At 52.4% G+C, this 26,272-nt stretch overlaps 1 protein-coding gene across 2 annotated transcripts; it reads right to left on the reverse strand.

Moving 5' to 3' along the window:
* Nucleotides 1-3,923: 3,923 nt before the first annotated feature.
* Nucleotides 3,924-24,838, reverse strand: TRIT1 (tRNA isopentenyltransferase 1). Of its 2 annotated transcripts, none has more exons than XM_030538804.1 (10): nucleotides 24,758-24,838; nucleotides 12,663-12,803; nucleotides 11,675-11,773; nucleotides 10,907-11,055; nucleotides 9,190-9,332; nucleotides 8,035-8,146; nucleotides 7,469-7,581; nucleotides 6,730-6,807; nucleotides 4,408-4,517; nucleotides 3,924-4,083 (listed from the first exon to the last, which is right to left on the reverse strand). In XM_030538804.1, exons 1-10 carry the CDS (start codon nucleotides 24,761-24,763, stop codon nucleotides 3,940-3,942), a joined length of 1,095 nt encoding a protein of 364 aa, XP_030394664.1. In that variant the 5' UTR covers nucleotides 24,764-24,838; the 3' UTR covers nucleotides 3,924-3,939. The 2 variants fall into 2 exon arrangements, 1 of the variants encoding a protein (XP_030394664.1); XR_003997283.1 differs by lacking the exon at nucleotides 3,924-4,083 and adding an exon at nucleotides 5,271-6,588 and having other exon boundaries at nucleotides 4,434-4,517.
* Between the last annotated feature and the right edge of the window lie 1,434 nt (nucleotides 24,839-26,272).

Here is a 26,272-nt window from a genome sequence, read left to right on the forward strand (position 1 = left end):
GGAGAAACCTGAGCCAAAAGACAATCTGCTCCCTTTGCAACAAGAATCCCACAAGCCCAGTCTGAAGACAGAATGGTTTTTACACCGGGAAATCAGGCAGGGGAGCTGGATCTCTCTTTGATCCATCAGAATGAAGCTCAGATGCATTCACCACCACAAAGAAACCCACAGGAGTACATCTGCTCCAGGTATGGCTCTGCTCTCCAGACATCAATGGATGTCCAACCACGGTATAAACCCCTGGGTATCAGCGTTTAGCTAGGATAGACTCACCTGTTGTCAACTCCAGGGATTTTAGTTCTAGTCCAGTGTCAAGATCATTTCAAAGGTGCTAACAGGTGCTGGTGCTTTCACCACCTGCAATATGCAGAGAGATAAGACTACGTTCTGCGCACAGCACACGAAGGGCAGGTGCATGGGTTCCTCAGGCTCTGCAGAACACGTCTGGAGAAAAGGGCTGGACCTGGGGTAACATGCAGGCCCATGAGCAGCTCAGGGAAGCCTGGAACAGATCAGAGCTACCAAACCAGAGGGCTAATCGTTTTCATCAAAAAGAGAGCGCCAACGTTTCTACTTTATTTAGATGTAAAAAAAAAAAAAGGCTCCATAAAAAATAAATCAAAGCAGTAAGAATTCCCTAGTATGTGGCTCTAATCTTTTGGCCAAGGCTGGTACGAACACAGTTATTTCTGTCCCTGAGAACACCTCACTCAAATGCCAGCAAACTAGATCAAACCCCAAGGCTGGGATGCTGGGTCACTGCTTGGAATTAAAAACACAATCAGCTCGGTTGCTCCTGATGAGCTTGCTTGGAGGTTCAGCAGTTTTCAGGCTGGGCTGGAGAAGTTTGGGGATCCTCGCCCCATTCATGCCAGGTGAAGAGGATACGCTCTTGCCTACAGCAGGATGCTGAAAGCAAGACACCCAGCTTATCCCCAGATCCTTCCTGCGCTCTGCTCCATTCAATCTCGATTCCATCGGGGATAGAACAGCTGCTGACCCGGCTCCCCAGCTGGTTGGCAGATGCAGAACTGAGCCTAGTTTCTGTCCTGTCCCAAGTTCTCTGTCCCTTCACTGACTCCTTGAGTCTCTGTGACATTAACTCGGCTTTCCACAGCACTGAGCTTTGAGTGCAGCTTCCATCTTTTCTTCAGGTGGTGCAGGTGGGACTTCGACTTTGTGTGAGCTGAGAGCAAAGATAAAGCAGAGCTTGTGATTCAGGGGATCTTGGGGAAGTAAACACCCAACTCGTCCAGTCCTGTGATGTATTGAGCACCCTCAACTCCCATTCACTACTGGGGGGAGGCGGGGAGGAGGAGGAAGGATGCTCATTACCTCATAGGATCCAGCTCTCAAGTCCCATTAGCCCCTGTTCCAGTCTCCTAGACATATTCCTCTCAGGCCAAACCAATTCATACTCATTCTTAGCACTAAAGGAAAAGGCCTTGGTGTGTTTAAAATCCTGTCACCCACTTGAATAATCCAAATGGATAAACATTATATTATATCACACACACACTCTGCACTTTAGAGAGAGATGCAAAACCATTTTTGTGCCAAAAGACTCACAAACGGGTGACCTCCACACTGCTGACGCGTCTAGCCCTCAGCGAGGAACAGCTGCCGCGAGACTCGTATCACAAAACGGTTTTCGTATCTCATCATGTCGTGAAGTTGGACAATTGTCTGCAGCACCACGAAGCCGAGACTATGTCTTTATATACAATATGCCACAGCTGGGTGTTTTGTGTGTCTATAGACTGGACAATATTAACACCTACAGGTGTGCCACAGGTAGGCTCTGATCCTGCAAATACTCACGCTTGTGCATTCCTTTAAGCACCCAAGCAGTCCCATTGCTTAGGCCTGGCTTACACTCAAAGTTTCACTGGCGTCACTATGTTCGTAAGAGGTATGATTCATTTACAATACAGTTATGCCAGGCAAAGCACCAGTGTACATGCAGTTATATCGGCATAAGGTGCTTCACCAAACCAGAATAGTAATGGCAGTATAAGCACTTTTATGCTGGTATAACAGCCTCCACACTCAGGGGTTTTTGCTGCTTTAATCATGGCGCCATAGTTCAGGCAGCAATACTTCAGTGTAGACATTGCCTTAGTTAAGCATGTGCATATGTGTCTGCAGGATGGGGGCCCTAGGGTCTTTTCCAGACTTTTTTTTTGGGGGGGGGAGGGGGGGGCGCCTCCTTCTAAAGAAAATTACATGCAAATCTGGTACTTTATTGCAATGTTATTGGGACACCATCAGGTTGCAATGAAATCGCACATCTCTAAAATCTTGTTACAAGTGGTACCAAAGTTTAATGGAGACAGTACATGTCTCTCCTGTCATTTGTGAGAGTCTTTCATTTTAAACAACATGAAAGTGCAATTGTAAAAAACAGAAAAAAAACAAAACACAAAAACTGAGAGGACCATCAGGGCCAGGAGCAGTTTCTGAAACTATTTCCAACTCATTTTTAGAAACTGACTCGATTTCAAGTTGACTTTGTGCCCCCAGTGCTTTCATTTCCTGCCTCGTGTGTTTAAATCTGTAGTGTTAAGATTCCATTTAATGGCAACGTTTCAGTTCAGTTCTACATGCGTCCTCCCTCCCCCCAACACTGCTCCAGCACTATTGATGGGTTCGTGCCAAATATGGATGGACACAGGGGATGCAGCATTGATCAAGGATAAATAAATATTATTAATAACCGGGAACTTAGGCAACAACCCCAGAAAAGGAATTTATTGCCCTGTAACTGTTGCTTATGAAAGTACCACTCTGGTCATGCTGCCTCCTATGCCTAGCAGCATGGAGTGGGCTCTCAGGTCTTTCAGAGATACTCTCTCCTTAATGTGTGTGGATGTCTTTTAAAATGTCTTCAAACTAGGACAATACACAGATCTACTAAAAACTAGATAACTACATTTATGATCTAAGCATATTAAAGAGAACTGCTACATTAAAAACACCAACTTCCCTACCTATGTTAGAAGCCGCTCCTTGGATTAATAAAACTAAATTAATCTTTAAAACCTAGTTCTCGCTATTAATACTGCATTTGCTTTCAGCATTTCACTCAGTTTGCACAAGGAAGATAGACATGTCAGTTTCATGTTTGTTGCTAGTCAGTTTCTAGCCAATTTCACTTGGAGGTTCTGAGCTTCAGGGAAGTGTTAATGTGTTTAAAATATTTCGATTCCAATGAGATTAAAATTCAATTTTCAAACTTATGGAAATGTTCCTATCAACGTTAGATCTGGGAAAAGCTTTAGTTTTACAAAACGTAAATGTTGGAGCAAACCCAACTTTTAAAAAACTTTCCAGGGTAAATTATTGTTGCTTTTAAATAAAAAAATGGATTGTAAAAGAAACAAAATTCTCGGTGCAGGTTCTCTAACCCTCCTGAATTGCTAGCAAGGACCAGCGGCTCAGAACGAACACTGACAAATTCAGAAGTGATGCGCTAAGAAGTGTGTTTTGATGGAGAGGGCTCCCACTACCCACTGCCAGAAGAGAACGTGAGCTTTACTGTTTCCCTCCCCCCAGCCCGATGGTAAGAGCTGACAGATGGCTGCTGTGGCATGGCTGACATACCGCCTCCCGGCTTGCAAGTGGCTGCTTTTATCAGAGGGCTGTAAACAATCCTTGGAAGCCTGAGATCATGTGATGGTCATATGGCCAACAGCAGGTATCTATGGACTCATTTTGTTCCCTTCGCACAAACTGCAATCTCCACATTTAAGTTGTCCCATATATATTCCCTCCCCTATCCCCACCCCCCGGATCTTACCTGCCCATTCTCTGTCCCCAATGATGACTCTGTTGCAGAGCTCACACACGTGATGACTCCGTTTGTCCTCATTTATCTCGCTCTCCATCTTTACAGGGTCTGCCGATGGCTGCCGCCCCTGAGGTTACAAACGTGTCAGGTCAGTTTCTATTCAGCGAGGTTTCTCTCGTCACTGCCACTGTCATGGGATTTGAAGATATGAGGCTTTCCTCCTGACCTTTGAGGGTCGGAGCTACGGAGTCCGTCTCCTCCCAGTATGAGAGAAGGGGCATGCTTGGGGGTTCCTTGGTAACAGCAGGAGAGACGGAAATCTGGAGTTAGAGACACAGCAAGAACCCATGGCCAGCCTAAGAGGGGCAAGTTTGGAGGCCAGAGGAGTAAAGAGGAAGCCCCTGGAGTTGGGAGAGAGTGAGCTCTAGGTCAGAGGCCTGGAGATCGCAAACTCCCAGGGTGAAGCTCTGGGGAGAAGATCTCAGCTTGTAGCAGAGACCCGCTGCAGTTCTGGTAACAGTCCCCACCCAGCGCAGGACAGAGAGATCAGACACACACCAAATAAGGTTCTCCTAAGCAACTGCTCACACAGACCCCTGGCCACGGATGAACCTCACCTGGATGAAGCTCTCCACAATCTGAAGGGCAGGTTTCAACACATTCTCATCCCACTGGGAGAGATCAGACACCTCCAAACCATACACTGGGGGCACATTGGGTCCAGGGCCTAGGGAGAAAAGCAGAGCAGAAGCAATTAGCTACCAGCAGTATCCCAGCCAATCAGTCACGCTACTCCTGAGCGGTGCGGCCGCAGAACCCGAACATCCCTTCGCTGGAGAGGCCCCACATTATCCTCATCAGCTTGTCCTTCAACGTTCCGAGACAGAGCAGTCCCGAGACAGGATTACCGGAGACCTTGGTTTGCTAGGAACTGCACCTTCTCAACCCCAGGGTCCAGCAGGGCAGTTTGCAATCCAGGAGCAGGAAAGCAAACCCAACATCTAGAGCTTGGCAAGAGCCAAGCAAATTGTGCTCCCTTCATAACTACAACCCGCTTCCCACCAGCACGGTCCACTGGAAAAGTCCAAGCTCATTCAGCCAGCAGAGGAGACCCAGATGGCTCCAGCACGTAGCAATTATGTGAGGTGCAGCTGTTCTAGGTAGGCTCGAGCCTGATGCTTGGATCAGGTATTTGCTTGTGAGCCTGGTTGCTTTATTTACAGCGGTCACGGCTAACAAGGCCGCAGAGGTGGACGTGCTGCGGACACGTCTGCAGATCGCAATGGGTGTGCTTCATTTGAATGCCTGCATTTGATGCGGGGCTATTTGAAAACCAACCAATCTGTCTCCTGGAGCCAACGTGAGGGCGTTTGGCGCTTCCAGAGGCCTGCCCGGCACTCAGAGCGCAGAGATGTCTGCAAACCCAGGCAGCGCATGCTCCCCAGCGATGTCGCTCCCCCACCATGCTGCCAGGACCCACCTGCCAGCCAGCAGAGCGAGCGCCTCGCCACTCAGACAAAGCCATCAAAGGCTGTGGCATCCGGCAGGTGCTGCCTTTTATTCGGCCAACCACAAGCAAGGTTCTTCAGAGGCCGATCGAAGGCACACCTGTCTCCCACCTGCTGCTCGGCAGAAAGGTGAGACGTGAATGCCACGCACCTGGCCCCAGGAAAGCTCTGCACCCCGTTCAAAGCCAGTCTTTTGGCCTGGTTGGGTTTCTTTTTCTTTTTCCTGCCCCTACCAGCCACCTTTCAACAAATGCTCAGCTCCCAGCTGCTGATCCTGGCCCTGCTCCAGGGAAAGGGAAGTCCCACTGGCTTCCTGCCATCATGGTGTCCATGGCAGGCCCCTAACAACCAATCGGCTGCAGCTCCTAATCTGGAGGGCAGCTGTCAGTGGGGCTTTTCACTCCAGCCCGGCGCGCGTGTGGGCTCCTGGGGAGAGGTAAACACGACGGGCAAATCTCCCGTGGCCCCTTTCAGGGGAGAGCTGGCCTGTGAGCAGCCAGGGAGCCGACTGCCAGCAACAGCTAGCACAGGAGGAGGGGATGTGTGGAGGGACGGGTGGCACGTGGGGCTTTGTTCTGCTGGGATTTTAGCCAGCAATGAGGAAGCTTCTCCTGGGAGGGGTGGAGACCTCCCTGTCACAGCTGGACAAGCAGGGAGCGGTGCACTGAAGGGGGCCTGGGAGGGAGCTCAGGAACGCCCACTCCAGGTGGGATGGGGAATGACCACATTCAAGGCCGGGGCAGCAAGGTCTTGGTCAGACCTGGTCCAGATGGGCAGGGAGCTAAGCAGGAACAGCACGTCCTGATGTGCCTAGGCAGCCTGAAGACAGGACACACTCAAAGCTTACTCACAGCAGAGGCTGCTGGACAGATCCCGGTAATTTGTGGAGCGGGCGGCCTTGCACCCAGGCAGAGAACGTCCATGGGACTCAGCAGGAGGGAATTAATGCAGGAACGGTTTCCTCGGTGGCCCTGGGAGAGCTGTGTTACGTAACTGTCCTTGAACGTGGTCTCTGCCTGGAGATGCTGCTATTTATCCAGCCGCCCCGTCGGGTCCGGCCCCCTCCCTCCAGAGAGCTGCCTTGGCCGTAGAACCACAATGGTGGAGGAGAGCTCTTCGCAGGGAGGGGGGGCTGCGGAGAGCAGGGTCAGAGCACAACCTGTATGCAATTCACCCCCCTTGGGAGAACTCGGAGCCCCTCCATGGGCTGGACATCAACTGACAAAACCAGAGTTCGCTCGGCCACCAATAGCAGCAGGCTCCCTTCTCCAGTCAGGAGGGCGGAGGACGCTGCACAGAGGGATGGAGGAGAAAGAGGAGGGCTGGGACACTCCCCAGAGCAGATCAGGGGCAAAGGGATGAGAGGGGAGGGGGGGGGGACACTCCGAGGGCAGCTGGGGGCGGGGGCAAAGAAGAGATAGAAACACTTACGTCTCAAGAAGCGGTTTCGGATCCACTTGTTCTGCTTCCGGGCGTATCTCTTCGTCACTAGTTTCAGGGCCTGGATCCCTTTTGAATGGAGGTAACAAAGCAGGTGTGAATTAGACTCCAGGGATGTTAAAGAAGCTAGCAGGAGCTAGGCGTGGGGCAGGGTGTGGGAAGGTGCGAACCCCGAGGGAGGAGGGGGATGGCCGGGCTAATGGGGGGTGACCTCTAGGCTAATGATCAGGGAGGTCTCTCAGCGGGGAAAGACTCTCCAAAGGGAAGTGATGGAAACACCATCATGGGGAACAGTTAAAACTCGATTGGGCAAAGCCCCAAGGAACAGACTCTAGGGACGATTCTACAGAGGGCTCCAAGGGGGTGGATTGGAGACCTCAACAGATCTTCTCCATCTTTGGATCCGACTAAAGGGCAAGTGAGCAAACCCATGGCTCACCAAGCAATGGCAAAGGAGTCTCCATCTCCCTCAGCCTCTAATTATGGGAGATACCCTGCAGCCCAGCTCCAGGGAGCCCTCCCCCAGGGAGACAGCCTGGTTCAGCTGGCCAAGGGGCACCAGACCCTGCTCAAGACTCTGCCAAGTGACAGCTGCATCTCCTGCACTGCAGGGCTTATCAGGCATGGGTGGCTGGGACCTCCTGGGCCATTGCAAAGTGCGGGTAGGGGTAGATACGAGACCCTCCGCAGGTGTGAGCAAGCGACAGCCTCCTGGGCAAGCAGTTCCCACCTTTCTCCAGCAGCAAGGTGCTGGTCTCCTCCGGGCACTTCCCCTCTGTCGTAAGGTACTCGTGGAACTCCTTGAAGCCAATCGACTGGAAAATGCCGTGCTGATAATCCTGGCTAGAGAATAAGGTCACAGATAGCGGGTCAACCCCTGTGCGCTGGAGCAAGAAGCTGCCCCCCTCTGTGCTGTGTCCCCACAACAGCAGCTCCCACGGGTTTAGAGCAGCACAGCCATCACCGACCACATGGGAGCGATCCCAGCAATGGTCTGCGTCAGAGATATGTGGTGGGGATGTCCAGGTGCCCACATGAGGAGCCCGGCATCAGGATTTACAGCCAGGAGGTATCATCACACCAGCCCAATCCTGGATGTCACAGGCCACTAACCACCCTCTAACTACCCCCACACCAAGCCCTTCAGCCACAATCAGGGCAAGTACTTGGCTCTCCAGGAGACTCATGTATCGTGGGCCACAAGCAGCGAATAGGAGCATTGAGGTGCACCAATGCTCAAGGCCCCTGCAACAACAGGGGATTAATTGAGTGTGAAGCAGCCAGCCAAACACTCACCAGTTCTCAGCCACCTTCTCCTGGTTGTAACGCCGGTGGAAGTCCCGCAGCTCCTCCAGGAGCCCCGCTGCCACCATGTCATCCACCCGCTTGTCCAGCCGCTCATCTAGAGCTGGCAGAGATCACAACAGCCATTCAAACACCCAGAGCTGCGTTCGCAGAAAGGAGAGTGCCTGGCTTCCCAGCCACATACACCCACGGCAGCAGACTGCACCCCGGACCTCCCGAGGACCATGCGCATGGCTCCATCACCAGGCACCCTAAATCCTCGTGGGGGGGCACTGCCAGCCGTACGCTCCACCCCAGACATCTCCACACTCACAAACCTGCTGCCCCTCTCACTGTGTGACTCCCACATCGAATGCCCCCTCCCTGCTGGAGCCAGGGGCACCATTGCCAAAGCTCCGGAAGAGGGACCAGCGACCAAGGGACTGAGCAGCGAACTCACACTCTGATCCCTGGATGGCAGCACTGGGCCATTCCATACTTGCCAAGAAACAAGCCAATGGACAGAGGACAGGAGCGGGGGACAGGATTCCTGGGTTGTATTCCCAAGGTGGCCACAATCCCACTGTCTGAGCCTAGACAAGTCACTTCACTTCTCCCTGCCTCAGTTTCCCCGTCTGTAAAACTGGAATAATTCTACTGACGGGGGTTGTGAGAATTATGGCACAGTAACGGGCCAAATCCTGCTCTCATTAAAGCCAATGGCAAAACTCCAATCCTTTTCGACGGATCCAGCCTCATGTTGGGTGATACGCTAAGAACTATTAGGAGTCCTGCACCATCAGGACCACATCGTGCAGGGCATATGGGCATGACCCAGGGAGTGTGAGGGTGAACCCCAAGGAAGGGGGACTGCTTTGGAGGGTACGAGTGGGAATCACCAGGGCTAAAGAGAGGGCACCCTGACCATGGGGGGCAAGGGGGGCTCACATTAACCCTACACTGCTTAGCTGGGGTCTCTCCTTGCTGAGGACCCTCCCCCACTCAGATCAGGCACTGGGTGAGGTTGCTACATAGCAAAATGTGGAGACTACACTTGGGACAGGAGAAGCCTGGCCTGCGTTTCAGGGACAAAAGGAAGCCGGCCCTGGCCAGGGAATGGCTCTGCTCGTTCAGTCAGACGGCGGCTGGTCAGAACCCGCTCTTTACCTGCCTGGTCTGCATAAAGCCACAGGATACAGGAGTTTGGGTACTTCAGGGGCCCCCCCAATGGGCCCCCACCTTCCTCCTCTCGCTGCCGATGCAGGAACTCGCTATGGGGGATCCCAGTTTCTTCAAATACTTGCAGGCTCCTGTACAGCAGATGGACAGACAGAGGCAGCTCAGAGGCTGGGTTCAGAGCAGATTTCCATCTGCCCAGTGCCCTCAGGGATACAGCGAGAGGGAACCTTGAATGTACAGGAAAATCCAACCCTCCCAGCTGGGGGAAAGGTATCTGCCCCTTCCTGGAGCCTGATGTATTGAGTATGCCCAGAGCCAACCACCAGCTCCCTGGGGAAGAGGCCGGGGGGCGGGGTATTGCATGGAGCACCCAGCTGGCCGACCGTAAGAACCACCACCCCAAAATGACGCTGAGACAGGCCCTACGGGGGTAGGGGAGAGGTGCTGGCAACCGTCCTGCCTCTTCCCGTCAAGAGTCCCTGCAGGGAAGGGATTGGTACCACAGATCAGAAAGGTCATAGAGCAACAGAGGCAGCCGGCAGAACAATGACTGCGCCTCTCCTGTGCGAATGGGGTGGGCGTTGCTCCGCTTCACCTGCGGGCAGGGCTGGGTTGGGAGAGTCTGTTCGAGGCGACAAGTCCAATCTTGCCGCGGCCCCGTTCCCACAGCCCCGCGGTATGTTACTCAGCCAGCACGGCAGCTTTCAATTTAAATAGCTCCAGAGAAGCTGCTGCTGCTCCCCCTGCCAGGTAGAGCCGACAGCGCAGCCAGCGTCTTATGGGCCCGCGGGCAGCGTTATACCGGTTGCCAATGGCCACCCTATTTAGGGCCACTGGAGGTCCTGGCCACCCTCGCTGATGCCTCCAAGAGCAGCAGGGATGCTCCTGCTATCAGGCCCTAGGCTTACAAGTCAGGGCTGGGCCTTCACTGCAGAGGGCCCTGGGCTTTGGCTCCCACATTGGTCCCTTCAGAGCCCAAGCTGAGTGATGTCCCAGGCACAGGGCTAGACCGCTCCAGTCACTTGGGGGTGGGGAACGGGGACCTGCTCCCTCTGGCTTTGGGCAGAAAGTCACCTCCATTGCCTGTTTCCAGCTGTCTCCCTGCCGACTGAGCAGCACATTTCATAAACCCCCAAATAAATGCAAATCGCACCCTGGTGTCACAGGCAGCAGCTGGGACTTTCACTCCCTCTCCCTGTCAGATCACCTCCACCAGCCCATAGCAGAGATCATGGCCTCCCAAAGAAAGGCTCTGCCCCGTCTCTCTGGACAACGGTATTAGACCCTCAAGAACCGCCCGGTCTCTGGCTGATCCGACAGAGTCCAAGAACCAGAAACTGCTCTTCATCCAATGCCAGAGAGATGAGAGCCACCCTCCTCCAGCACCCCAAAATCTCTCTGCATCAGCTGGAACCCCCAAGAGATCAGATCCAATTCCTCCCTCTCTGTGATGTCACTCCATGCAAGCCCCGCCCCCACACTCCTCTCCCCTGTCTGTCCAGCCTCCACACTAGTCTAGTGCGTGGCAACGGAAACTACCGAGAGGCCAGCAAAGTTTGTTCATCGGAAGGTGGACAAGAGGCGACCGGCAGATCTGCAGAGAGGCCCAAACAGCCAGACTCTAACTGCAAATAGCAAGGGAGGCTGCAAACGGCACGTGCCGCAGTGCCCTCGAGATCAGCTCTCTCCAGCTAGACAAGCTCACCTGGCCACTTTGCGCTTGTCGTGGGGATGCAGCTTGGCAGCCATTTCCGGGTCCACTTGGCTCAGCCGGCAATGGAGCTCGCAGCCGTCCAGCTGCTCCAGTTCCACCCTCCGGTCGGCTGCTCGCCCAGGGGAAGGGCTGGTCTTTTCCTGTGGGTCACAAAGTCAAACCTCTGCAAATGTTCCTGCAGGTCAAAGCGAGACCCAGCTCAAACCTGCTGCGCGTGGGACCCTCTGCTTCCTAAGGGGGCGATGGTGGGACAGATCAGAAAGGAGACCAAATGAAACAGGGGAAGCCAAATCTCCCCGAGCTCTAGGGCGGTACAGAGCCAGAACCAAACTTCACGCCTCAGGCCCAGCTCCAAGCAGAGTTGCTGCCTACGAGCCTACCAAAGAACTCCCGGGTCTACCACCTCGCGCAGGGCACTGGCTCCCCGCCATTGGCTAGGGATTGCAGCAAGAGCCTTCTGCAATAGAGTACCACCCACAGCACCAGTAATCTGCCTCCAGGCACCTGCTGGGTGCTGACTCAGCTAACAAGATGCTAATGCAATGCAAGCATGTCCTCATCTCTTGGCGACTGCCTTAGGCTGCTCCCGAGGGAGTGCATTACCTGGATGAACTTGGTATGTTGTTCTGCAAAGAGGGTTACACAGGCATAGTACAGCATTTCAAGGGAGGAAGGCGAATCTGCTTCCAGTCATAGCAAGCCCAGCAGTGAGGAGGGGACCTGCCTCGCTCAGGAACTGCTGCCCCCCCAGACTCCTACCTTGGTATCGACAAGGACCTTCCAGAGCAGGGACTCGATGTAATAGTTGGTGCCTCCCACAACAATTGGGATCTTCTCCTGAGCAAATATATCTTCAATGTGCCCGGTTAAGGAGCATGAGACACAGAAGGGCTCTGCAAAATATCAGGATTCGATGGAGGGAAAGGGAGCTTGTCACAGCCCGTCTACACCATGGAAACAACTGTGTCTGGCTGCTACCCACGTCTCCAGAAATCCAGTCAGGTCTTGAGCATAGATAGGACTAAACCAGGCTGAGCCAGAGCCCTGCTACTGCTAGGTCATAGCATGTCTCAGGGACACAGATACATTTGTTCAAGCCTCTCTGCAGCACAAACTAAACTTGGCTTTAATCTGTCAATGGACAATAGCACCGTCACTGCGTCTCTTGCTGCAGCTGGGTATAAAGTAGACCAGCAACTACTCTCAAATCCTGGGCTCCCTGCATGATTCCACTGATCTATTTCAAACCTGACCAACTTGGGTTTGGGCTGAGATCATCATCCCCCTCTCAACTCCACTTCTCCCCACTAGCCACATCCAGGCCCAGGGCTAATGCTGCAGGTGGCACACGGCAAGGCAGAGGGCTCTACCCGATAGCTGCCCAGGTAACCCCAAATTTGAGTGCCTTCCATCACGCCAGCAGCACTGCTTTTAGAAAACGTTGGTGGCTGAGCTGCTCCTCTTGCAGGCTACGGAGTCTGGCCTGACACGAGATGACCAGATGCCGACAAATGGACAAAGAGGAGTTTGGACAAGCTAATGCTCCTCCAAAAGCAGCAGCTCATCTTCCCACCGCCTTTAACATTCTCTCGCCAGCTTTAGTTTTTAAGGAAGCCGCTCCTGGAAGAGAGCGAGCGGCTGATCTAGGCAATGGCCCAGGCCTTTGTGCAGGGAAGGGGCCAGGGAGGGAAGGGAGGAGCCAGGTGTGTATTTGTCTGGCCAGTCGGACTGCCCTGTGAAAGGATATCAGGGCGGCTGCTTTGTTCCGGAAGTCCACCACAGTGTAGTTAGAGACCAAGGGATCCACAAAGCTGATCATGTGGTGTCTGCACAAAGCCTGCTCCCGGGGAGAGATCTTGTTTGTGATGATGTCCAGCCCCTTGTACACCTGGAACACAGAGAGCAGGAGATAAAGGTCCCAATTCCCCTTCGCTCCTCACAGAGCCTCCCCCCACCTTCCAACCACACAGGAAAAGGGAGGGATTTGCTCTCCCTCCCCAGCCCCATGACCACAGATGACGTCAGCTAATCCTTCATGCTCTCAAAATATTCCCCTTCTTCCCTCTCGCACAGTCCTCTGACCCAGCCGGAGATCAGGACCCAGGCCATGCAAAGGCAGGCCGGCTTCAGCCCTGGCATAAGCAGACTCGCAACCAGGACAGCATCTGCTTGCGCCAGGGCCAAATACAGCCCCACGTGCGTTACTGACACAAGCATGTTCCAATGACCCAGCGATCGGAGAGCAAGGGCGGAGCCACTGATCAGGGACGGTAACCTCGCCGAGCCCGGCTCCGAAGTGTCGCCCTCAGACCACAGCCTGTCTTCACGAACCTCACCGGGCACTTTGGCTGGTAAAAGTTCAGGTGCAGCTCTGCCCAAAAGCAGGGCCCCTAACAGAGCACACAAAGTCTTGTTTGGGGACGAGAGCCCTCTGCAAACACCGACTGACTCCACCGAACCCCCGGTAAAAACTGAGCTTATCAATCGTTTCCCCTGCTCGGTGACACGTCTGGCCAGGTACACAAAGGAAAAAAGTTATATATCAGCTCAGGTCAACAACTCCCAGAGAGAGGGGGCAGCCATTCTCTGGAGATGCATTAGTTCTACCACTGAATTAGAGGCCCTTAGAATAGGATCAAAGTCTCCAGATTTAGAGGTAAGATGATATTTACCAAATCTCAGTATCCAGACAATGGGAATTCTGAGCTTCAAAGGGTCCTGGGTGCAAGCCCCAAGAACCAGTGCGAGGGCAACAAGGGAGGGGAGAGTGGTAAGGGAGCTGCACAGAGGAAATGCCTGGAGAGCTGGAGGCTGAGGTTTTGCTTACACTGGGATCTCTCCAGGTGTTAAGTAGCCCAGGGACCACATGGCCACCCTTAGTCTAGGCTACAATCCTGTTAACAGGAAACCCCAGTGGGAAAGCGCAGTGCAGAAAACCCTGAAGGTTCCATTTACAATAATACCACCTAGCTCTTACTGAGCACATTTCATCAGCAGATTTCCAAGTATTTTACATAGGAGGGTCAGTATCCTCCCCACTTCACAGATGGGGAAACAGAGGCACAACGCACGGACGTGACTTGCCCACAGCAGGCCAGTGACAGAACTCAGGTCCCCTCTGGCCCAGTCTAGTGCCCAATCAGTTAGATCACAATTCTAAACAGATACACAGTTCCCTTTGGAGGGGAGATAAGAACTCACGACTCTGACCCTGTGCGGGGCCTTGGACGAGTCCCCTTCACCTCTCCCCCTCAGCTTCCCCATCAGTAAAATCGGGGACACTACTCCCCTACTCCTGGCTAGGGTGACCAGCTGTACCAATTTTATTGGGACAGTCCCGATATTTGGGGCTTTTTCTTATATAGACTCCCATTACCCCCTACCTCCGTCCCAATTTTTCACACTTGCTATCTAGTCAGCCTACTCATGGTACCTGATGAGTGAGGCACAATGGGCGTTTGGATAGCATATGCAGTGCCTACGCCCCGCAAGGCTAAGCTGGGGGGTGCGGGTGGCACCTGAGGAAGAGAGAACCCTGCCTGTGTCCAGGAAGGGCAAAGGACTAGCACTAGATTGTTATTCTGAGAAGATCGAAGACACACTGGGTTCCCCACCTGTAGCTGGGGCCCTTCCATTTTCAACATTTGCTGAAAATCCAAGTGGTCTTTGGGAGAAATAACCGTTTGACCAGAAAGTCCAACTCAGTTTGGGTGTGTTTGCATATGACTCATTTCTGTCAGCTTTGTAACGTTTCCTATCATGGGCCTAGGGGTCAGGACTCCTGGGTCCCATTCCTAGCCGTGCCACTGACTTGCTGGGTGACCTGTGAGCAAGTTACTTTGCGTCTGCATGCCTATTTCCTTGTAAAATACAGACAATGCCTCCTGACCTTTGTAAAGCACGCCAATCTTTTCAGGTGGAAGGTGCTGCAAAGGGTGGGCAAATTCTTATATTCTGTCTAACACAAAAGGAACATGAGATTATCCAGAGCCAGCTGCTCTGACTGCTGCGTTCTCTTTGGAGTGATCTCACAGCAGAGTTTATCTCCCTGGTCTGAAAGGGCTGCAGGCTACAGTGGAAATCTGATCAAAAAAAGCTGGCAAGGTAGAGAAACAGAGAGATGACAATCAGGAGTAAGAAATTCTCCATTGTGGCTGCAGCTGCTCTTTTTCACCCTGGGTAAGCGTCAGCCCTCCCCCATCCCAGCTCAGAGTCCCAGCTGACACCACTTCACATGGCAGAAACACACATAGAGGCAGCAATTCAGCTCCCTGGATGCTTCAGAGCCCAAATCAACCAATGCCCCATTAGTGCAGAGAAGAGCATCCCAATCATGTCAAGCCCGCGTGCTGATCTGGTGATAACACACTTGCATGCCACACACAACGCGTGCACATCTCTGCACATACCATCTGCAGCTGTCCCTGCAGCTGAGTGGACGTACAGACCTATCTGTATCCTTTCCTGCAATGGTGTAGTACAGTGCATGGTGCACTCTGGAAGATGTGTGTTCTGGGTAGTTACCGAAAGAAAATGCACAATCACGGATCAAACCTGATGCACCACCCCCCTTCAGGACCAGAAAAAGAATTGCTACCACAGTCATCAAACTGAGTGCAGAGAGCACTATTGGATCTGATTATTTTCTGAGCCCCTGACTAAGAACATCCCTCAGCTAGGTAGTCTGGTATCGCTGGGCTATTCAATCCCCTCTCTTTGCCTAGTCCCTCCTTGCGGAACAGGAAACAGACTTCAGAGTACTTTTCATGTGAAGATCTCAAAGCACTTCACATCCTTACATCCCCTGTGAGGTAGAGGAGTTCTCTCTAGTGAAATGGAGGCACTCAGGAAGGACCTGCCCATCAAACAGCACGTGAGCAGCACAGCTGGGACTGGCCCCAGATCTCCTGGCTCCCAGGCTGGTAACTAGCCGCTAGCTTGCATTCCTTGATTTAGGCAACAGGTTTTTTAAAAACAGGCCAACCTTTCTGAAGGACTCTTTGTAAATAGTCAAGCTCTGGATCCAGGCAGCACAAACATCAAGATCATCCTCAGGATCCACCATCTGAGGCGTGTAAATACCCAGTCATGGCCAAAACTAAGGAACTACCCAGTGTAAATATCAGAGCCTCGCTTGCAATGTAGAGCCTCAGCTCCAAGGAATTATGAGGGTCCCATGAGGAGAGCTCTTTCAGAAGAGTGTGTTGTTACATTGGTGGATGTGTCCCTTGCATGCTTCATGGCACATGTCTCTTCAGTGCTGTATGCCCACGGACCCTGGCACTGGCCTGGCACAGCACAAAGAGCCTCGGATGCTGCTGGCAGCCCATGCTGAGAAGCAGCTGCGCCGCTGCTCTAAAGAGCCTGCAAACAAACCCAGATCAGAGTCCATAGCCCAGCGCTCCCCCAGGACACTCCGTGCTGTGTGCACGGGCAAAGACTCTGCTCATAAAGCAGCCTCTCTGTTCGGCAATCAGATTTCAACACTGTAAGGGGGACTGTGTCTTCTTTGTGTGAGACACCCGCCAAGGCCCTGCTCTGTAACCACAGGGTTCAGCCCCTGGGCCGGCTCCCAGGGAGGCGGATCTCACGGGCTGGAGTTTTCTGTACATGCCAGGCCTGAGGTCAGAGCCTGCACTGGACTAAGGCCCTGTCAGCCTGGCTTGGTGGGGCAAGAGCAGCCTGTGGCACCGGAGAGCCAGACGTACAGAGCCAGATTCATCCCCACTCTACTTCTGCAAGTTGCCAACCCTTCAGCCCTGCAGCCTCCTGCAAGTGGCGCTCCATGGATCACATTGGTGACTGGCTAGGGAGAGGTGGAGGACCATGGAGCAAGCCACCCCGCACATCTTCAGTCCAGGGCCTCCCTCTAGTTTGTAGATGTTTCGCTTCCCTGCAGACGGGGCCCCTGAGTAACTGCACCCAACAGGGAGAAAGGAAGGAAGGCCGCCCCGTCCCCCAACCACGCCAGCTCAGGGAAGGGCTGCCCAGACTCAGACCACGTCTACCCTGGAAACCTTGGTGGTATAGCAGTGGCAGTTAGGGAGGTGACGTTTTGCAACACGTCTGTACGGCAAAAGCCCTAGTGCGGTTACAGTTCTACCAGTACCAGAGTCCTTTTGCTGGTATCGCTCATTTCCCTCACTCAAGCGATCGACGCCACTGGTACAAGCTGCGTCTCCATGCGGAGAGTTTGCCGGCAGAGTTATACCAGTAGAACCGTCCCAGCAAACCTTGTCTTGTGCAGTCCTGGCCTCGGCCGGTAGCAGCACGGACAAGCAGCTGCAGCAGGACCTGCCAACTCTGCCGATGTCATTTGTGCCTGATCACTTTCTCCTCTCGTTTTGACTCTGGCCATTCTCCCCTTGAGCTGATTGGCCGTTTGCTCCAACACCCTCCATATCTTCTCTGACTCAAGCTCACTCCATCTTTCCCGCGTTCTCCTTAGCCCCCTTAGTCTCTAATTAGCTAATTCTCCTTCCAGCACAACCACACCCAAACCATTCAAAACAAAACCACCAAACCATGGCACTAACTTGACAGGTACCATCTGTCACCCTTGCTCCTGTGTTACAGCCCTTCTCCCTTAACCCTGTGTTGGTTTGTTTAGATCACTAGCTGTTCAGGGCAGCAATCAGCTGCTTGTGCAGCGCCAGGCACAGCGAGGGGCCTGATCTCAGCTGGGTTTCCGAGGTGGTCTCCTAATAATAATGCCCTGGAATGACATGGGACGCTCAGGAGATCGAGGGCAGGGAGCAAGAAGGAATTTATGTTGGCCCCTACAAAGCAGTCAGCAGATTGGAAGGGACCATTGCCAATATCTGCCAAATTCTTTGGGCCTCATTCCTCCACTGGACCCCCGTGACGGGCAGAGGGGGGATTGGTCCTTCTAGTGTCATATCTCATTTCAGGAAGCTGCAGAGAGAAACAAGATTAATTTGCTCGTTTAACTTGTCCCATGCTTTGAAAGCACCAGGCCCCACCCCAGCCACCCCCTTAAAAGCATCAAGAAGAGGAGCGACTGCCTCCAGGCAGTCTCTGTAGGGGCGGAAGGGGCAGGAGGGTGACGAAATGGACTAGTCCTGTGGAAATGCAGCCAGCTCTGAGCACAAACACAAACAGGGCTCAGAGCAGACAGAAGGAGATGCCCAGGAGCCAGCTCCCTGCTGGCGAACCCCATGGCTGGCTGCAGCCTATTGATTACCTTCTGCTATCTAATACACTCAGACCCAGGGGAGGTAATTGCTTGGTGCAATTCAGGTCTGCTGTGGCTTGATACAAAGCCGGTGGAAGTCAATGAGAAGCCACCCTGCCCAGGCAAGGCCCAACAGCCTTTCAGTTCCCCTAGTTCACACCTGTTTCCCCGAAATCACAGTGACACACAAATCTCTTGCTAAGGGCTGGACTTGACTAGTTGCAGGGGAGGCGGCTGATGGGGGTGGGAGCAGGGATAAAAGAGCCCCTGCGCCCTACATGGGCAGAGCTGGGATTTATAGGGCATGCTCAACTCTTCAAGGTTCTCCTGAGAATAAACACGGAGGGAGAGGCTCCCTGGCTATCTGGAAACAAGAGGAAGAGGAATGTGGTGTCAGTGTGTGGGCTGGGAGCGGAACAAAGGGAGCCTTTTACACCCACAGAGCAAAGAAAGATTCCAGCAGCTGGCTGGCTTCAGGGCCTCGCCGCCGAGATCTCCTTGCGCTGTACGCTCATGTCTATTTGCAGCCAGCGTTTCAGATAAGCCTTTGTTACTGTCTAAGGCCCCAAAACAGATTAGCAGCAGCCTGGAGCACCAGTCCCCTGAGTGCAACACTGGGAATAACACCACTCAGCACTGCTAGAGCACTCAGCTGTGGGCCATGTAATGGATTCATCCATAGATCTAGTTCGCAGAGGGAGGAGAGTATCAAGGTGGGGAAACTGAGGCACAGAGCGCAGCCGTGAAAGTCATCATGCCAATCATTATTAAAAGCACACCGTAAATGACAATCCCTGCCCCAAAGGGCTTCCAGTCTAGAAGACAAGACCTCACAACGGGCACATCAGGGTGGGGGAGATGGGGTAACACAATAACCACATGTGGGCCATTTCTAGACTGTCAGGAGTGGTAGGCACAACTCAGAGGCAGCCTAGCCTCTACGAGATCATTGGCATTATGAGAGGAAGGATGTTCCAGTGGTTAGCATCATTGCCTAGAGTTCATAAGATCTGGATTTAAATCCCTGCTCCACCACAGATTTCATAGGTGACCATAGGCAAGTCACCTAGGCCCAGATTGGTATTTAGAGGTGTAACTTCGACTGATTTCAGTGGAATCTGGACCCCAGCCTCTTTGTTCCCCATCTGTACAATGGGGAGAAGAGCACTTCCCTGCCTCAGCAGGGTGTGTAAGGATAAATATGGTACAGATTAGGAGGGGCTTGCTCAGACAGTAACAGGGCCAGCTGAGTACCTAAGACAGATACAGCTCTGAAGAGGGGCGTGAAGTTTTTGGCTGGGAATTTTCCCCAAGTGTGGTATGGGGAGAAAGGTCACTCAGCAGCCTGATGTGAAAGGAAGGAAAAGGCCACTTGTTTCTTAGCTGTCTCCCATTAGCTGGCACTGCAAACAGGGTTACGCCAGAGCACATCTTTTGCAAAGCACCTGGTAGGTTTCTGTCTGTTTTCCCCAGGGCAGCCCTGGAGAGCTGCTGCTCCTCCTAAAGGAGGTTCATTAGGATTGTGAGAAATGACAACACAAAATGAAAAGAGTAAAAGCCCCTTTAGATGATCCTGACATCCTGAGCCATGCAAAGAGGGGGCTGTGATCCATAACTCAGCCACCAGGATCCATAGGCACCAAGAACACTTGGGAAACACAAGGGTCCCTGCGAACCAGGCCTTGGCCATACTATCACCAGAGCAGGCGGTCTCGGAGCACTGCCATCCCCTTCCTCGGGCCCAGCTTTGACTCAAACAGTTCCCTAACCAGTGTCCGCATTTGTCAGAACTTTGCCAGGTGCCTTCCGTGACTGGATAGAGCCGTCTCAGCATGCAGCGGGCGGCTGTCAATTAGGAATGAGGGACGGGGGGCAGGGTTAAAAAAGGATTGAGAAACCCAAATTAAGCCCTACACAGCAATTCACCAGGATCCTCAGGCCCGAAGGCTACAGCCGGCTCTGGACTATGCAGAGGGGAGGCATATGCCACAGGAACGCTACCAGAAAGAAGGGAGATACATTCTTCCAACTGCTAAGAGATCCACCATGCTGTGTGGAACACAAGTGGGGGATGTGTCAACCAGCTCCAATCTACACTAGGTCTTCAGGCTGCCCAGTACCTCTGACAGGCACCCTTTGCCCCATTACCTGGCAGCCTCAAGAGGCCACACGGAGAGCAGGCCTCTACTCGTGGCAGCCAGTCCCAGCCAATTATGCAGAGAAACGGAGAAGTCAGGACAGAGCCAGAATCGCTTGTTTTTCCACTGACTTCCATGAGATGAGGATTTGATCCTTATTGCAGCAGAAACATCTCATCCTAGCCATATTCCTAAAATAGGGGCTGCCGATGTTTTTCCCCTCCCCATAACATTCATTTTTTCTCCTGTGACCCCCCATGACAGCCTCATTTCTGCTACGCCAGCCAAACCAAGTCACGGCACCCAGTAACTTGTGAAAGTTCACTGTGCCCTAAATCAGCATTCACATCCAGTGCACATTCATTTGATCATTGTCCATTACCCTTGCCAAGTTTCTCCTCATCGCCAGCCGGGCTAGAATCCGTCCAGTGAAAGCTTCGGGCTTGTTTAGACTAGGAACATTTGTACCAGTGCAACTACATCAATATACACTACATCTACACATACTGGAGACAGCACTCATCAACCTAGCATGAGCACAAAGAGCAGTGTAGCCCTGATCGCATACGTCACGGCAAAGCTCCCTGGACCACCCGTGCTACCGGAGCTTTGCTGCTATTTATACCCCCACTGGCACAACTAGATGTATGCGAGCAGAGGAATCAAACCCTGGCTCATAGGGCAGATGTAGCCTTTGTGACACTTGTGGAAACCCCTAATGAAGATGCTATACTAGAGAGATTTATCCCCGATAACTTAACTTGCACTGAAATGTCCTACCTAGACAGGGCCTTAGATTCCGGAGAAAAATAGGTTACCTCCTCCCTCTATGAAAACCCCTTTGTGATCTACCCTGGAGTCGGAACCCCAAATGTGAAAAGAACCGTTCTATAGGACTAGCAGACCATTCACTAGGAATATGCTTGGCCTCCTGAAAACTGTTCTAAGTGCTGGTCAGCATAAAGGACTCCTCACCTTGTGACTCCAGCAGATATTCCCATACGCACGTGGCTTTCTAACATAGCTAGGTCAAGCGCTTGAATTGATGGTAAAAATAAATAAATAAATAAATTTGGAGATATACCTATCTCCTAGAACTGGAAGGGACCTCAACGGGTCATCGAGTCCAGCCCCCTGCCTTCACTAGTAGGACCAAGTACTGATTTTGCCCCAGATCTCTACATGGCCCCCTCAAGGACTGAACTCACAACCCTGGGTTTAGCAGGCCAATGCTCAAACCACTGAGTTATCCCTCCCCCAAAGGAGGCTACCCCTCAAAGACACCATGACAAAGCTTCACGGTGTTATGGTCATTTTGTCATGCCAGCTTAGTTCAGGCCTCAGGCCTTGTCTACACTACAAAGTTGCAGCGCTGGTGAGGGGGTTACAACGCTGCAACTTAGGATGTGTACACACCTGCAGGGCATTACCAGCGCTGCAACTCCCTGTTTGCAGCGCTGGCCGTACACCCGGTCGTGCCTCGGGTGTAGAGGACCCAGCGCTGGATCACCAGCACTGGTCATCAGGTGTAGACACTCACCAGCGTTTTTGTTGACCTCCGTGGAATATGCAGGTATCCCAGCATACCTGAGGAAGCCTCTCTGGTAATTAAGGAAACTCCACTGCCCTCCAAGCAGGTCTCCTTCCCCGCAGTGTGCTCTGGCGTTCCCCGACCCCCGCTCCAAGCAGGTCTCCTTCCCCGCGGTGTGCTCTGGCGTTCCCCAACCCCCCCTCCAAGCAGGTCTCCTTCCCGCGGTGTGCTCTGGCGTTCCCCGACCCCCCCTCCAAGCAGGTCTCCTTCCCCGCGGTGTGCTCTGGCGTTCCCCGACCCCCCCTCCAAGCAGGTCTCCTTCCCCGCGGTGTGCTCTGGCGTTCCCCGACCCCCCCTCCAAGCAGGTCTCCTTCCCCGCGGTGTGCAACAGCGCTGCAGCGTGGCCACATCTAACACCACTTGCAGCGCTGGTTGCTGTAAGTGTGGCCACTCTGCAGCGCTGGCCCTATACAGCTGTACTAATACAGCTGTAACAACCAGCGCTGCAAAATTGTAGCATACCCTAAGACTCCCCAGCCCCACCCCCCTACGTTTTAAGATCTCCCACATGAGCAAAAGCGTTTTCATTACTCGTTTGAAATTCAGTAGAGTTTCTAGACTATCCCCCCCTCCCGTGTTCAGAACCCAAACAGCAACTGGGAGCTAATACACAAGAACCAGAAAGTAAAAGCAACAAGTCCAGTTTCAATGTCTAAACTGAGTGAGCTGCAAAAAGACAACAGCGCAGAGGGAAGGGAAACACGTTCACAGTTTTTAAAAATGACTTCAGGTTGAAAAGGTAAAAACCGACACCTTAAATTTGGCACCAAGTTAAAATATTGTAAAAAAAGACGCTTATCGGACTACTGCCACAATTTAATACAAAACAATGAAAAATGTTAAAATAACAACCCCTCTGCAGTGTTTGAAACCCAAATATCACAACACTAAGAACCTCAGTGAACGTGACTATAAACAAAAACAAAATTTACTTCATTGGTTTTCCTTGTACAAGCTAACAGAAATCCAAAAAGGAAATAAAACAGAGTGACAGGTACAATGGAAGCATTAACATCCTTCGCTTGTAATAAACTAAGATGTTATTAGTAAGATAGCTAAAGAAATTGATTTGTTTGCATGGGCTTTTTAAGATGACATTGTCCCTTTCATGATCCATGGTGTCATTAGTGACTAATAAAGAATTGTTTTTAATATTATTTCTCTTTAGGCTAAAAAGGACTAGTCTTTTGTTGGTAAATGTCAATAAACATCCGTTTCAAACAGAAGGAAAATGCTGCTTGACCACTTATAAGAGTTTGATTTAAGGCTGTTTACTTTGTGGAATTTGACATGTGATGATGGCAATTTGTGTTTTGACAGATATCAACTCAAACTTTTTTAATCTCAACATCTATTGATATTCAATAATTATTGTCTGACCCTCTCCCCAAAAAATCTCTCATGACTGTGAAAATTTAAATGGATAAAAACTGCTTAAAATAAGCATATTGTCTGTCAAAATTATAAAAATAACACATTTGAATTCTGCCAAGCCTATTGATCCAGCCAGTCCCTTTACTAAGCAGTGACTTCTATCACACCGACTGAGCTTCCAAATTGGATCATTATCTTCATTTGGACCCTCCTCCTACAATGACCTCTCCAGTGGCAGACCCCCTCCTCCCAGAGTAAAAGGGCTCCATGCAAATACAGACCACCTACACAGAGTTCAGTGCAGGAACAGGGCCGTGAGCTGCTGTTCTGTTTTATTAAACATTGTAAGCCCCTGACCTTGCACTGGGATTTATTTATGGAGGTCTCATGTGCTCCGCAGAGTTATTGACTTCAATGAGACACAACAAAAGTCCATGCTAGAGGATCCTGATGGGAAGCTGTGCTTATAAGCACAAGTATGTGAGCTTCAGCTTCCATTCTGCATTCCCTGAGTTTGTTACTTCTCATACTGATTCTTTCTGGGTTTCAGTTGTCCAGGCCCCGTCTCATTCCAAAGGTGAAATTATTTTTGGCTGGGGGGAAATTTGAACAAAATCAGCCCCACCATTTTTGAGTCATGCATGTGTTAAAAAACAAAGAAACAGATTGCACTCCACTCCACTCCACTCCCCCGCCCCCAGTGAAAAGTCAAACTTGGCTTGTTTGTAGAGATCTCGCCAAGTTCCGGTGAACAAAGACGTCCCAAACAGCTTTAAAGTTATGGGTTTACTCCTATACACCATCCTAAGCGCCTCCAGGCCCTGTTTTGCGCTAGGCCAGGCAACACCTGGAGGCTGAGGGTCTCCCAGCTTGAAAAAATTAACACAGAGCCTTTATCCAGAAGGCAAGTTCATTTTTTTAAATAACGCTTGCCGCATATTTCACAGGCAGGGAAATGTCATTGGATTGAACTGAAAGATATACACGCTGTTTCGCCTATCACCTTTTAAGTAAGCAGCGTTGGTTCTTAGAAAACAATCTGCAATTACGCTGAGTCTGGTGGGATTATTTCCCTTTGGTGTATATGTAACTGGGGGGAATGGGGTGTTGCACACACCTCGGTGAGTTAGGGGATGCCAGCCCAGGGGCTCCAGGCTGCAAACCGCAGCATGTACTTAAGGATAACATGCCCACGCAGGGCTTTGCAATTTGAGGGGCCCCAGCTGCAGGGAGAACTAGGAGCTGCGGAGTCAGAGCAACCCCCCAGCTGGAGTGCATCTTTGGGGGGCTTGCCCTTGAGTTCACCCCCACAAAGCGCAGAACCAGGGCCGGGGGGGGGCGGGGGCTGCTGGGGTCTCCTGGCTCCGATCTGTGATGCAGCGAGACTCAGCTCCTTCCCCCCACCCAGCCCTCAGGAGGCCCGGCTCTCCCGGCCCCTCGTCCTCCGGGAGACCCCGGCTCCGCAGGCCCCTTCACCCTGCCCCCGATCCCCCCCCGCTCTGCCCCCAGGGGACCTGAGGCCCGGCTCCCCCCGCCCGCGCTACCTGCATGGAGTCGGCGCCCACGATCTCGCCGCCCAGCCGCAGGCCCAGCTGCAGCGCCAGCTCGGATTTGCCGGTGCCCGTGGCGCCCAGGATCACCACCAGCGGCAGCGCCCGGCGGCCGGGCCTGGAGAGGGAGCGCGCGGCGGCCGCGGCCATGGCGGGGGGGGCGGAGCGGCCGGCGGCTGCTATGGGAACGGGGGGGGGGAGAAGGGGAGGGACGGAGAGAGGGGGCATGGCTGCGCCCCTGGGCCCCATTGCAGGCGGGGGCTCTCCCAGCCAAGCCAGGCCCTTCTCCCTGGGGTGCCCGCTCCGGGGCTGACATCGGGCCCTGAGGGTGACCCGACAGCAGGGACAGGGGCTGGGGGTAATAGGCCTCTATATAAGAAAAAGCCCCAAATATCAGGACTGTCCCTATAAAATCGGGACATCTGGTCACCCTAGGGGCCCTAAATAGGAATATGTTGCCCCCCTCCTCGACACACACACCCACCCACCCCCTTGAGCTGCTGGGGACCTTAAGCAATTGCTTCATCTGCTTCCGCTGCTCTTTGGGGCAAGGCCTGTTTGTGCAGAGCCTAGCACAAAAGGGCCCTGCAGCCAGAGCGGGCCCGACCTTACCCCGGCTAAGGATCACCCAGACATGGCCCATCCCTAGAAACCAGTGCCCGCGCCAGAGCTTCACCCTGATCGCTGTAAAGCCCTGGCAGTGAGAGAGCTAAGCCCCTTTGCAGCTGACTACAGGGATCTTCCTTCAGGCTATGTTACGGGGGCCCTGGTACTGCAGCAACAGAGAAGTGGAGGGGTAGAAGGGAAGATGAGAAGTGGACTGGGGGGAGAGGGAGAATGTTACCATAGCAACAGAGGAAAGAGGGAGAATGTTACTATGGTGACTGAGCGCATGCGCTACAGAGGGATAAAGAACTAAAACAGCAACAGGGAGAGATGGGGAGCAGGCAACTGTTACTGTAGCAACAGAGAGAAGAGGGAAGAAAAAGATGGGGGAGACTGTTACCAGGGAGACAGTAGGAGGAGACTGTTACCAAGGTAACAGGGGGGGTTCTGTGACTTCTACTGCAGCAACAGATACAGAAGAGGGAGAGAAAATGGCTCTTATCCTAGCAACATACATCTTTTGGCATAGCAACAGGGAAAGCTAGAGGCAGCAAAGAGACATATCATTGGAGGAGATGAGATTATAGCAGGCTTGCCAAACTGTCACAAACTTTACCAACCCAGGCACAACCCCCCCCCCCAACTCTTCAGCATGATAAGAATAGAAAAAACATGATTCTTTACTAACTCAGAACAAATTACTCACCCTGTACATGAAGAATTTTGCAAGAGTGTAGTAAAAGAGATACAGTTGCAGAGTAATGCATGGTCCATGGAATGGTAGAATACATGCAACATGAAATGAGGTGACACCCCCCCCCCAAAAGGCTTGGTGTTAACAGGACAATGTGAACTTAAAAAATTGGCTTTTGTCTGAAACGTTTTACTATTATTACAGCTAAC

Source organism: Gopherus evgoodei, chromosome 20, assembly GCF_007399415.2.
Source record: "Gopherus evgoodei ecotype Sinaloan lineage chromosome 20, rGopEvg1_v1.p, whole genome shotgun sequence".
Taxonomy (NCBI): Eukaryota; Metazoa; Chordata; order Testudines; family Testudinidae; genus Gopherus; species Gopherus evgoodei.